The 14,090-nt window shown below is 35.4% G+C and overlaps 1 protein-coding gene across 2 annotated transcripts; it reads left to right on the top strand.

Annotated features, from left to right (window-relative positions):
* Nucleotides 1-369: 369 nt before the first annotated feature.
* KERA (keratocan) lies at nt 370-8,359 on the top strand. 2 transcript variants are annotated; one of them, XM_069849828.1, is made up of 3 exons: nt 370-427; nt 1,946-2,838; nt 7,872-8,359. In XM_069849828.1, exons 2-3 carry the CDS (start codon nt 1,953-1,955, stop codon nt 8,042-8,044), a joined length of 1,059 nt encoding a protein of 352 aa, XP_069705929.1. In that variant the 5' UTR covers nt 370-427; nt 1,946-1,952; the 3' UTR covers nt 8,045-8,359. The 2 variants fall into 2 exon arrangements, with proteins under 2 accessions (XP_069705929.1, XP_069705930.1); XM_069849829.1 differs by lacking the exon at nt 370-427 and adding an exon at nt 470-640.
* Nucleotides 8,360-14,090: the final 5,731 nt, after the last annotated feature.

Here is a 14,090-nt window from a genome sequence, read left to right as displayed (position 1 = left end):
AAAATCAAATATAAAATATTTCCGTAGAAACAGATGGCACTGCTTTTAATTCTTAGTGGCCAGTTCAGGAACAATGAGAATGAATTATGATCTAAGCGAGCTTTGCATGTGAAGCATCTTTTGAAAAGGATTTTGAATAAAGCTACATTTTTTGTTACCTGTTTCATCTAAACCAATTCAGCTCATTTGCTAAAACTTAATAATCAAATGCCTTCATCTCTGTGGCTGCTTGATATTAAAGTCAGGGTTTCCTCTCTTTTCCTGCCTAGGTGCTGAGTTGCCTTAGTTATTTAGGGGTTAAAAGCTGTAGCCACTGATGCGTATATATTAGGCTGTATTCATAGAACACAGCTTGTAGCCTGACTCAAGCTATTACAGCCTAACAGCATTGACCAATAGAAAGAGAAGAAGATCCAGGAACGCTGAGGTAAGTCTAAACTCTGAAGCAATGTCAAATTAGAAACAATAGCTAGTAAGGTGTGTATGGCAATGCATCTGGGAATACTAGCATGTACTTCAAGTTTTATATGCTATTAATTCTTAGGAGGACAGGAAGCACACACAGCGGTTAACAGCCAAAGGCTGTGAATTTACAGTGATTTCTAAGGATTCAGATAGCTCCAGGAACTTTACTAACAAGGTAAATTATATTTCTTTTTTCAAATGTTGTTAATGTTATGAATATTTACACAGTAAGAAGGTATCATTTCATTGTATAAATTAGAGACACTATTCTTTAGAAATATTTCATTTGTTCTTTTTTGGAATGCTTCCAGACAGCAGTTTCTGAGGCTGGAAGATCTATGGGATATTGCACTTGTTATTGCTAATAACAATGTTGAAATCTGCTAAATGATTACATATCATATGAAGAAACTTAAATGAGCTCTTAACCTTACTAATGCATTAGTTCTAGTCAGATTTAAAATTAGTTAGAGAATTTACTTTTATTTAAATATTATTTATGCCAAAACTAATCTCCTAATTTTAACTAGAAGTTTCAGATATCTGTCTCTGCCTCTGAAAAGCAAAATGCTTGCTAATCTTCATCAGAATGCAAGCAAGATTACAGACACTGTGAAACACTGTTTTATGCTATTCAAATATTTCCTGTTGGGGTAAATTATCATTGATGATTTCATTCATAATTTAATGGTAAAAGTCACCAAACAAAGCAAATAATTGAGTAAAACAGATTCAAGATGCATGAGTGTATATGATAAAATTTGGTGAGGATTTATTTTTTGTATAATTTAGATCAGGCATTTGTTTTGATTCTTTGCTTCAGAGAAGGGAATTCATAACATTAGGTACAAGAAATGAGGGAAGGGACTGAATTACTCAAAAATATTCCCTCTAAGCTTTTTAAGAACATACCCAACAAACAGCTGTGGAAACACTCTTTGATATTTCACTTTTCTGTGATGAGAAAAGACCTTGGAAAATCTGATCCAGATGCCACTATAATTTAAGAGAGAGGAAAAACACAAAAGAGGGTATGGTTAATTTTAAAAGGAGAAACTGGGTAGAATATTATTTATGTCATCATGGTATTAATGGCTTTATTGAAGAAGGTATGTTACATAAACTAGTTTATAGCTCTGTACAGGAAAACAAATTTATAGGAAGTACTGATTTAATGTCAGAAAAATCACATGGGTTCATGTTCTTTGAAATGACACACATGAGCACCAATTAAACTGGCAGCCAATGTAAAGTCTAAGTAGAGTCAGGACAATGTTCTTAGACACAAAACACTGAATTGTTTATACCCATATATTACTGTTCTGGTTTTCCTTAACACACTAGATAGTGGTATGAAGTACAAAATTTGGCTGTTTATAAATGATATATATTATTTTCTATGTAATACTGTCTTGATAATCTAGTATGCTGTTAGAGAGTTCTGTCAAGAGACAGCTAATTGTTTTTCTCCCCTTCCAAGGCAAACGATGACTCTAAAAGTCTATACAGCTCTTTTGGTCTTATTCTTGGTCAATTCTGTGTGGACTCGAACTGTGAGACAAGTTTATGATGAGTTGGATCCTGAGCATTGGTCTCACTACACTTCTGAGTGTCCACGAGAGTGCTTTTGTCCTCCCAGTTTCCCCAATGCATTATACTGTGATAACAAAGGACTTAAAGAAATACCTGCAATTCCAGCAAGAATTTGGTACCTCTATCTTCAAAACAATCTAATAGAAACAATTTCAGAGAAGCCATTTGTGAATGCCACTCATCTAAGATGGATAAATCTGAACAAGAATAAGATCACCAACAATGGAATTGAGAATGGTGTGCTGAGCAAGCTGAAAAGGCTGCTTTATTTATTCCTTGAAGATAACGAATTGGAAGAGGTGCCTGCACCATTACCAGTGGGCCTGGAACAACTAAGACTAGCAAGAAACAAAATCTCCAGAATCCCAGAAGGAGTCTTTAACAATTTGGAAAACCTTACTATGTTAGATCTGCACCAGAACAGTTTGTTGGACAGCGCTCTTCAAAGTGACACCTTCCAAGGACTCAACAATCTTATGCAACTCAACATAGCAAAAAATTCACTCAAGAAAATGCCTTTAAGCATTCCAGCTAACACACTGCAACTGTTTTTGGACAACAACTCCATTGAAGTGATACCAGAAAACTACTTCAGTGCAATACCCAAAGTGACTTTCCTTAGGCTAAACTACAATAAATTGTCTGATGATGGTATTCCCCCAAATGGGTTTAATGTTTCATCTATTCTAGACCTACAGCTGTCTCACAATCAGCTCACGAAAATTCCACCTATCAATGCTCATCTTGAGCACCTTCACCTTGATCACAACAAAATCAAAAGTAAGTGTGTTGTCAATGTGGGATCCTACCAAGACCTAATTATTTTTAAATGTTTACTTTCACAGAATAGACTTCACCAACTTTATTTCAAACTTTATTTCAAAAAATGCTCTTAGAAAAAGAAAGATTAAAAAATGTGCCCTAGATTATAGGGAGATGAACAAGAGGACCTCCTACAGTTCAGTTTTCAAGTCAGGTTTAAGACATTACAAATACGTGCATGGAAGTAATATCACACGTGAAAAGTGTTCACTTGCACATAGAAAAAAAAACCCTGTGTAAGCAGATCACAAGTAAGAGTGGATTAAGAAGAATTTGTGCATTCACTTTTTTGAGATATACATATGATGATAACCACTTTATGGGAACCAATTATGTTTCACACAGGAAGGTTAGGAGTAAACAAATAAGAAAGAATAATAAGAGCATGGATGCAAGAAGTCAGGATATTCAATTCATATTTGCATGACAGATTTTTGAATTTCCTGGGTACCTTAGGGACTTTGCTAAACTAACAGAATTGCTATATGCTCAGTTCTTCTGAGTATCTGTCTGTCTACCTAAACTCTGCAGTAGGAGTTTAGTGTGAAGTACCCTCAAAACAGAATAAAATATTCGCTGCAGTTAACACAAGCTATTTCAAATATGACTAACTAGAACATGGATATTGAATATTTCAGGCTTGAATACTCTCCCTATCTCTTGTACACTGTGCACTAAATGCTGACACTTGGGTTTGGTCTTCATAAAAAAACCCTTTTCAACTCACTTCACAGAAGCCTTGTCTTGCTGAGGTTTGTCTTCTTAAATGTCTTCTAAGATTTTCCATTTTGTATAAATGAGACAATTTTTTGTAACCAAGACAGTAAAAGCCTGTTGTTATATCATAGTTCTGCTTCTAGCACTGCTCCCAGATTCACACAGGCACAGCAAGGATGTGGTACTTAGGGCCACTGGGTAAAATATCTGCTCAGTAGGTCCTGTAGACCTTAAATCACTTTTTTTCTTTCAATCTAATACTGCATAGAAGGTAACCACGTCTCTACATTTCTCTTCCTGTCACGGTGATTTAATTGAATAAATGGTTCTTTACTTCTATGTTGTGTCACTGTAGTACACAAATATGCTAAAAATAATGGTTTAGCTTCTGTATGGTGAAGGACATGTCAAAGGAAGACAATAATTTAGATCAGTTCACTGAATTTTGCAAAAGAAATGTATAAACATTATAAAGATAAGTACACATATTTAAGTGGTCTGCAAGAAGTCTAGTGCTTAATTAGAGTTAGGCCATACTAAGTAAGTTGTTACTGAACATATTTTATTGCATCCTGGCTACAAGGGTGTTTATTGTAATTGCTTCACTCCAGACCCTCAGGCGCAGACTTCTCCTGTTGCTTCAAGTGGACACTAAACTGCAATCAATGGAATGTAACCTGTCCTGTTTAAGAAGTGGTTTGCATCTAGATAGAAAATGAGTATTTAAAGAGCTGCCAAATTATCTTCCTTTCCTAAATAAGTCTATAAAATTTTAAACCCATGAAAATCAACCTGTGCAGTGTCTGCACACTCACGTCCCATAATCCAAAGACAAATGAGTATCTGTAAGTGTACAATAATTTTTGAAAAACCTTACATTCCTTAGTATGTTTAGCAATTTTCAAAAGTTTTTAAAATATATTCCTAGAAACTATATATAAATTGGCCAAATAGTTATCAAAAAAGGAAACTTGACACCCTAAATAAAAATATAAGCATTACATAAGGCACATTCTACCACATAGCATAATTATTCAAGAGGTAAGGCATAATGACATATTCTCCACAAGACACTGCTCCAGTAGATAGTATCTCAAAGGGCATTTAGGATTGCAAACAAGGAATGTAATTCCATCACGCAGGAGTAATAAGATGTTACAATAATTCTGCAGGTTGCTTTTGTCTTCTTAAATCCAGAACATTGATGATCATGTGCCAATTGCTGCTTGTTTTACCTCTCTGTGGTTCATAGTTACATTGCTAGCACCGCAAGGGCTCAGGTATCAGAATTTCTATGTAAATATTATTTGCCTACTTTTTATTGTAATATATTGTATAACACCAGCTCTTTGTATAATTTCGAGGCCTTATTTCTCCAGAGACCATTTATGAAAATATAAGGTAATATCCTGAAGCCCAGTGAAGTCAGTGATAGCCCCATCATTAGTCTCAATGAAACCAGGATTTCACCTGTGGTGTCTTCACTGAGGATCTCAATGCACAGACAAAAATAAATACTCTAAGTTAGGAAGTAAAATAATATGAACCAAAACTAATTATGCCTAGGACAGATATATACACTACACTTCTTCCATGGCATTTTAAAACACACCTTCACATATTTAATTATGAGATACGCATGCAAGGCTCTGGCAAGATGTCAAGTGATGGAAAAGTGAGTGTTAGAGGAAAGAAAAAGAGGGGAAGGCATGAAGTGATGACGTAGTGAGTGAACAAGGACAAGGAGGTGATATTGAGATAGATCCTCTGAGCTAATACTATTCTGTACGCAGAGAAAGGGAGAAATCCTTGGGCCAAGTAGCAATGTCAGTCTATCAAAATCCCCTGTAGAATGTTTGGAAAGGAATGTCTGCAGTTACAGATCCTGACTTATATTGTCAAACCCCTGTGCTGTACTCAATACTGGATTCTTTTAGGGAAGATCTCAGAAAGGTACAGATTTCCAGGTTGATATATGGCTGCTGCAGTTAAATGTCTTGTGAAAAGGAGAGAAGGATTCCAACTATTTGAGCTGGACTACAGTAAGCACAGCTAGAGTTCATAAGATTAGAAAAGAAATACCCTTATACCCATATATGTCAGAATACAACTGTCTTCTACATAAACATACTTTCTGAGTGTTTCTAAATTATAAGTTTTACTGGAAAAGAAACAGGTTCTTTTGTGGTGTTTCAGCAGACATACTGTATTAGCCATTAATGAGGACCTCTTCTGCTGTTTTAGCCTGGAGCAGCTCCAGAGTCTCATTTTTAAGTGTTACATCACTTCACAATACTGTTGACAACAGGTAACATTCATCTTATTTGAATTAACCATCTTAGATTTTGATATTTTGTTTGGGTGAGTCATACAGACCACCTACTCACCAACTGGAAAGAGATACACAACTGAAGAGGGAAAATCATCCCATCTTATGGAGATGTGAATGAATTTACAGAAGTATTTATCTCTCTCCAGAGTTTATAAACATAGTCTAAATGGTTTACTTAGATTGATGCTTACCCTCTACATGAATCAGTTTAGGTAGGGTGAATTACACACGTGTAGATGGATTATCCCACTCCTTCTGCTTAAGCAAAATTCACCAATACACTGATGAGCAGTACTGAAGAGAAGAGGAGAAAAACTTTTACTGCTTTGATAGTTTGGGGAGCATTTACTGTTCATGCAAAAAGAACAATATGAAACCAAACCACTTCATACACATCATCGGGAAATATTTTCTTCATAGGTGGTCTGTGGTTAAATAAATGCTGCCTCTCTTTCAAGCTGGGGTAATTAATCTAATGAAGACTAGTGCAGTGGGATAGTTTCTAGGTCAGACAACACAGAGATTTATAAAATACTTGAAGCCATCTTGTCTCCTAAGGGTGGTAGTGTTGACCTGAAAAGACAGGTATCTTCTGCTACATGGTTTTGATTCACTTGCAAAATTTTAATAATGGCTTTCATAATGAAACCTCATTCTCAAACTTCTCGCTTCATATCTTCACACACAAAAATAAGCTGTAGCTTATTTCTTACAAGAGTATTTAATACTTTAAAAAGATTAATCAAATTTCATAACATACGCAAAGACATTTTGATATCATGGATAAGATAAGTGTTTTAGGCACTGAACAACTAGATGTGTTTATCAAGCTTCCATGACAAAAATAAAGTTAATTTCCTAGATATTGCAAATATCTGGATAGCTTTTCCAAAAAAGCAAGTGTTTTTTTCTTTTGGGAAAAAAATACCTAAACACCGTTGTCTTTTTTTTGTTGTTTATTTTCATCATAGCATTTAACCAATCTTCAGGATTGTAATCAAAAGAAATGTGCATATTATCATTGATAAATATAAGTGGAGAAAAAAATTGGTAGAAAGCCTTTGTTTTCCTATTTCTGGTCTGCTGAAAAAAAGGTGCTCAAAAAAACTCTGCTACACACATTCTCCATTCAAACACTTTTTTCAGCAAGTATGGGGCCAACAAGATAGTCAAGCAGCATAACTAATCACTAAACACTATAATTCAGTCAATGGAATTTGACTGATAAGCAAAACACCACTTCAACGTTTTCTAAAATAAGGCCATTTTGAGACTGAAACAGGGCAGGATTAGCCTCATTATTCAACAACTAAAGACAAGATATGCAAAATATTTTAGCCAAATGACAGTGCAGTGGTAATGAGTGGAGAAAATGTAAAGAATCCAATCTTTTCAAATCCTATGAAAATGGGTAATTTTTGAAGCCATAGTTCCATTAGGAAGAGAAATATCCCACTTCACAAGTTTTTTGGGTTTTTTTGCCATTAAATTGACTCTACTGAAGAATTAGAGAGAACAGGAAGGCATAGATGTTATGTTGAATATATGATACCGATCTGGGGCACCGCCATTACAGTAAGCTGTTCAAAATCCCTCTTCATTAAATTCTCTCTGAGAGAAAAGAGCTGCTAACTAATAGTTACCCAGTAGTTGTCTAAATTAGTTCTCTCTGTCCTAGATAGAACTTTGCATCTAGTTTCCTTTATTCATAATTACAGCAAATAAGTATGAGATTCATTGATTTTTATTACATTTTAAAGGCACTTTTTTCCTTGACCAAAAAAGCAGTTAGTTGTTAATTTGTCATCTTCTAACTCTAATAAGAACAAATGTCTCTCATGTAGGTATCAGTGCAAGCCTATTTAATATGTTTTTCAAATGAATTTTGTCTTCTTAAGTGTTCCCCATGGAAATTATCTAACCTGTTGATCTACATTTTCAGGTGTCAATGGTACTCAGATATGTCCTGTCTCAATTGCTGTAGCAGAAGACCATGGTCTTTATGGTAACATTCCTCGCCTCCGCTACCTTCGCCTGGATGGAAATGAAATTCAACCTCCAATCCCATTGGACATCATGATATGTTTCCGACTACTTCAAGCTGTTATCATATAAAGATATCAAAGTGTCGCTTATGTGCTGTGAGAGTGCTAAGATACAAGTTTAGCTGGGATTAAAATTGCTGTAACTCATAAATCGTGAAGTAACAGATCTTTTTTAACTTTATTTTTTTCTTTGCTTGCATATTTTCTACAGCTGAAAAGATTGGTCATCTTTCAGAAGATATTTTGGATAGACAAGAAACGTGCTTAACTTTGCCTAAGAATTCTTAATGTGAAAATATTGAAAATCGCCTTTGTAATATCCCAAATATTTCAAAGAAGGTTCTTGCCTAGTCTGTCTTTCTTGTCAAATACTATAATATCTATTCTGCTACAGACAAACTATATTTCCTTATTTTATTATAAAGCAATTAACACAATGAATTAGGCCTCTCTTGGCTAAATATATATGCTTCATGAGTTGTACAGCTACTAGCTATCAGAACTGCCCCACTGTCTTTTTTAGTTAGTGACTAATGGTGAACAAACATTTAGGATGTAAATGACTCGTGAATTGCTGTCATCGTTTGGAGACTGATACTTTTAAGGCATGAAGCATATGAGACTCAGGGTCCAAAGCAATAAGCTGCATAAATACTAGTTTATGGATTAACTCAGTGTATGATTTCAGAATTAGTATATGTTGATCCAACTCAGATTCAGGAAAATGAATTTAATGAGAGAAAATCTTCATCTATCAAAATGCCAGTTTTCTGCAGTTTCATTCTCCAGTATTCCATTTCTTGATTTGACATCATTTTATTCTGTACCTTTGGGAAAATCACTGAATATTTAGATCGTTTTAAGTTTCCATAGAGATAAAAGCAAGAATAATAACAATTAAATATTTCACAGACTAGGTAGTTCACAAAAATTGGAATGGTTAGCTAATGTAATGGCATAAATAGGAAGTTAAGCCATACACCCTCCCGTTTCACACCCAATTCTAGCCAAATATTTGCATAGAAATTGTGTCAGTTTAAGCAAACACAATCAACACAGAGCAGTGTTTATCTATCTGCTGACTCATATAGACATGAATAATAACACTGGATTTTAGAGAAGTCCAGGTATTTAGAATGCAGCAAATTCAAAATTCACTAAGAAGGAAGATATTAGTGGGCACCTTTTTATAAAACTTGGTTGTATTTTTTTGATTTTTATAAGATATTGTTGGGATTTCATTACACAATTTGAATATGAGAGTCAACTGTTCACTAGGAGAATACAGTATTTTTATTTCTGGTAGCAAACAAAATGGATTATCCAACAGTCATGTTATTTTATACTTCTTGTATTTGTAGATAGAAGCAATTAGTTGCTCTTTGATGGCTTGTACCTACTTCTAACATTTTAAGACTGGCTTCAATATCAAACATTTAAAGACTATCCATGTGGTATAATTATTTCTCGATGAAGCATTTTCTTAAAAACAGATTTTGAAAAGGGTTGAGAATGGCAATTTCTAATGCTCAATACCTTCTTGTTTGAAAATCAGGCATTATTCTGCTCCAATGCACTTGTAGAAATAACCCAGTGCAGAAATCCAGTATAGAAATAACTTGTTCAAACATCCTGTCACAAAACCCATTTATTTTTGCAGTTCTTTTAGTGCAATTAATGAGAAACTCCTGCCCTCCTAGGAAAATATTTTCTGTACTTCTGTGTTCATTCTATATGAACAAAATATAGATTTGAAAAGTCTTTACAGTATGCATGCATGTTTATCTATGTTCTTTATCAGTAATAACATAGTTATTTATTTTTTTTGGAAAAAAATATGTGACAAAATACTAATTAAATTATAGTAATGATCATGTGCTTGTACTTTGAAATTAATTTCTATTTTAAACACAGAACAAATATGCATACTCCAAAGTGAATATTCACAAGCATATATGCACATTAATAATATTATTTACAGTTCTAACTGACTGTATATCTTGAAGTTCCAGCTAAAACTTATGACTCTTCTAGGCACTATATAGATATTAAAGCAGGAAAGTCTAACCCTTCCCCAAAGACTGTCAGGCTTATATATGAGAAGAGATGATATGTAACATCATACAAGGACAATGGAGCATCAAGGTACAAAATTTTCTTAATAGGGGCATTATGTGATGAAATCAGCAATATATAACCTAATGAAATCCCTTTTAAAAGTTGTTTTCCACCAGTTGGCCTGATATTAATGCATTTTTCCAATCCATTTTAAAGTGGAATGCCTTTTAAATTAATTCTCCGAACGTCAGTACTATTTTGTGGAACAATCTTTGCTCACATGCAAATCAAAGTGCAAGACTTGTGTCTAGCCAATCTTAGTCAATCTGAGGGAAGACAGAAGTGCATGATACATCCTTGGACAAACTTTTATTGCAGTGAAGAGCTGCTGCTGCCAAGTGCTTCATGTTCTAAACCTTCGATGCAACCCAGTGACTCCATATCTGGGAACTGTTTAATAAAGAGAAAATCCTATGTATCGTCATTTAAGTTATTTTGTCCCATCTTGATTCCCTCTCCCAGAAACAGCAGTATGAAGTAGAATGCAAAATAGTTAAGTTAATGAAGTGACATTCAGAGGTAAATCTATCTTGTTTGGGAGTTGAGTAGTTTTCCTGCATGGATGTCTCTATATGCAACAGTCTTAACGTTCTTAAATGTTCTGGGAAAGTTAGTGAAATTTCCCTTCAGATTACAATAGCGGGCCTAAATTTCATTGCTGTTCAGAATGAAACAATATAGGCTTTCAGCCACACCTAATTCAATCCACTCCTCATGCCATAAGACTATAAAGGCAAATGAAATACACAATGACCTTTCCCCTAGGAAAAGGATAAAAAGCATCTCTGAGCTTGGAAGTCTGGTGTCAATTCTTAATCCAAAATGCATCTAAGTTTCCCAACAGATATTTCCTGGTTCAGAAAAAATTGCAGTCTCTTCCAGTGCAAGTAGGGAGGAACAGACCTCTCAGCTCTCCCATGTGAACCCACAGTTACTTTCATAAAGTTGACATTTGTTTTATTCCATTAATTACAGCGGATTGTAAATGGTGTTGAATGGAATATCATGTACGAAGATTTTTAAAAGAAGCATGAGAAGCTGAGTACAAAGCAGGACAGCTTTAAAACAATGTAGTTGTGGTCAGTCACTAAATAAACAACAAAGAGCTAACGCTTTGCCAGAAATGCATATTACATAGAAGTTAGTTTCAAAATTATGGTAGTTAACATGAAATAGATAAATGTGCTATCACCTCAGCCCAGCGTACAGACAGTTGGTCTGCAAAGGAAAGCATTAAAGCAAAATGAGGGGCTTAAGAACTGAGAAGTACCCAGACATTTCTGACATGTCTGCCAGCTTGATTGGAGGATGCATGCTGCTTCTATCAAAAAACTATGTGGTTTTATAACACATCTGGCTTTGCAGGAAGGAAAACCCCTTATAGATACTACAAGCATAGTTAAAAATTCAACCATGTACATGAATCTCCCTGCTTAATACTCTTCTCTGGCATTTCTCAATATTCCGGGCAATTTGCTACCACTTTGTTCTTCAATAGTTTTATTGGAAAACTCTAACACAACCATTTGTAGAGATGCTAGTGACCACAGCATCCTTCATGGCGCTTGTATGAAGGAGGAAACATAAACACGAAGAAGTAAAAATTAGGAAGGCAACCAGAATGTCAATTTATATGTTTGTACAGACTAACTCCAACAGGTATCCTGTGTCACTGGAGGGGTTTTCATTCACCCTTGCTGCATGCACATGGTTTCTGATGTTTGCCATAAACACTTGCTGTCATTTTACCAGCATAGGAAGAATATTTGAAAATATTATATTGCAGCTGCTTTCATTATCTGTCTAAAGTCAAATTACTGTACACTTAAAATCCTGTTTTGTTTGTTGAACCACTAATATCCCTCTTATGCCATGTGTCGCAGAGAAAATTTGGCATTGTTGAAATCAGCAAGTAATCATCCCTCTCTTGACTGAATTTCTCCTCCATGACTGCATTTCTTTCCCTAGAATTAATTGCCCGCTTAAACATAAAGGGTAGCTCTTCCAGGCACCACACTGTCCATGTAATGATACTCAGGAGTAGTACTAACCACTTCATGTCAAGCATACAATGCAATGTGCATCATTAGCATCATATTCAACCTTAACTAAATTACCTTCTCCTCCATCAGTAGGGGTAATAGTTCTTCTGGGTCCTGTGCTTGCTTTGTCAGAGCTCATTCAAACCACTCTATATATTAGCAAATTTGAAACCTTTCCCAATATATTTTTTTCTTACCCCATACCGTTGCCCAAAGCCTAGGTATTCTTAGCAATTTTGTCTTGGTTTCTGCCGCACATACATGTGACAAGCCTATTTGCCCATCAACTTGACTTAGTTTTATTTCTTCAGTGGGTTTTAGCTTAAGTATGTTTATGCATGCTGAGCTAATGGCTGTTCTGATTTCATCTTTTTCCTGGCAGTTCAGCTGCATCTTGTTCTCTCTAGGGGAAGCACAGTCCTGGCCGCTGCACACATACTGCAGCAGAACATCATGCCCCATTGCTCACAGCATTCACACCTCCTGCTATGCACATGCATGGGCTCAGGCTTGTGCTGTCATGTAGATAGGTTATATCTGGAAAGCTCTTTTCCAAGACTTCCCACCCCCAGACATTTTTGTAGGAAAATTAGTGAAGATACTGGAATCACATTTTCCACAAACAAAAGCTGTTTCTAATTAGAGGCTGGGGCAATGAAAGTTACACGCAAAATTAGCAGCTCTCATCGAAGATAGGTTTTTTTTCAATAAACTATTTATTAATATATGCTGTCACAATTTTTATGAATTATTAGTGAATTCAGAAAAAAAATGTAAATATTATCAGCCGTGGGAAAGAAAAAACTTATTCAAAACTGTTCTCATGCATCTTATTTAATAATCCTGTTGCTATGACATCCACGTTGCATAATGTGCCCTTCTTCAAGTAATGAAACACTGCAATTCGCCTGAAATCATGCTCCTGCTACTAGGAAGCCTCTTTTAAGGAGGGTAATCTCCTTGTGATGCTCTGCTTTGTTTCAGTACTTTAAATAATCCACTGATTCTCTATCCTGGCAGTGAGGATAGCCTTCATGGTATTATGGGATTTAGGCTCAAATCCTTGTGTGAATCAGAAGCAGAGTGAATTGGAGTGTAGATATTTTTTCTCTGAGGAGGCTGTTTGAGCACCAGACTAGAGATTCACTCTATTTTGTGAATACTAAGGTTTGTTTCTTTTAAGGACTGGAACTGCTTCAAATGAAAAAGACTGACAGCAGCCCTTCCCAGCACTGTTTAGCAGCTGAACAGGGAGGAGTTACACCTAAAATGTATTCTCTGGGAAAGCTGCCAGTCACAGGGCCCCCAAACTCCCTGCCTCTGAATTGCTGGCCAAATGGGGAAGGGAAAGCTGTTGGTCAGGATTTCCTCTGAAGGTCATGGTGCTTTGGATCTTCTAAAAAGCTAGTTATTTATGTATTTGGTTTAGTTTAGAGTAAGTTTTTTAACATTCAATTTAAAATGCAGCACACAAACATTGTATGAGGTTTATTTTCCATGTCAATAAGAAAAGAAGATGAAAATGTTTAATTCTTAGTCAAATAAACATAAATATTTTTGTATTGGTCTGACCAACAAACAAGCAAAGACAAAAGCCAATTTTCTATTCTCAAGTCAAGATTTCCATGTTTTTTTTTTCCCTTGGTAGTTTTTTATATTTTTATATGTCTGGTATCATGTAACAGAATTATCAGGTATTGAAGAACACTAAGAATTATTTCAGCTGCAATACTATGCATGCCTCTTACTCTCCTCAAAACATTAATAACACTTGTGTACAAGCTCTGTTGACAGCCTCATTTCTATGCTATTTCAACTGCAACTGCTGTCAATGTTTGCGAAAGATGCCTCTGCAGGAAATACAGCACTCTCAGGGCTTCAAGGCTTTCTGTGGTGCCTGCTTTCCTCATATTTAGACATCCACTGCCTACCCTTTGGAGGCTTATTCTGGGCAGC

The sequence above is a fragment of the Phaenicophaeus curvirostris genome, chromosome 1 (assembly GCF_032191515.1).
Source record: "Phaenicophaeus curvirostris isolate KB17595 chromosome 1, BPBGC_Pcur_1.0, whole genome shotgun sequence".
NCBI lineage: Eukaryota > Metazoa > Chordata > Aves > Cuculiformes > Cuculidae > Phaenicophaeus > Phaenicophaeus curvirostris.
This window is presented reverse-complemented; position numbering and strand designations above follow the sequence as displayed.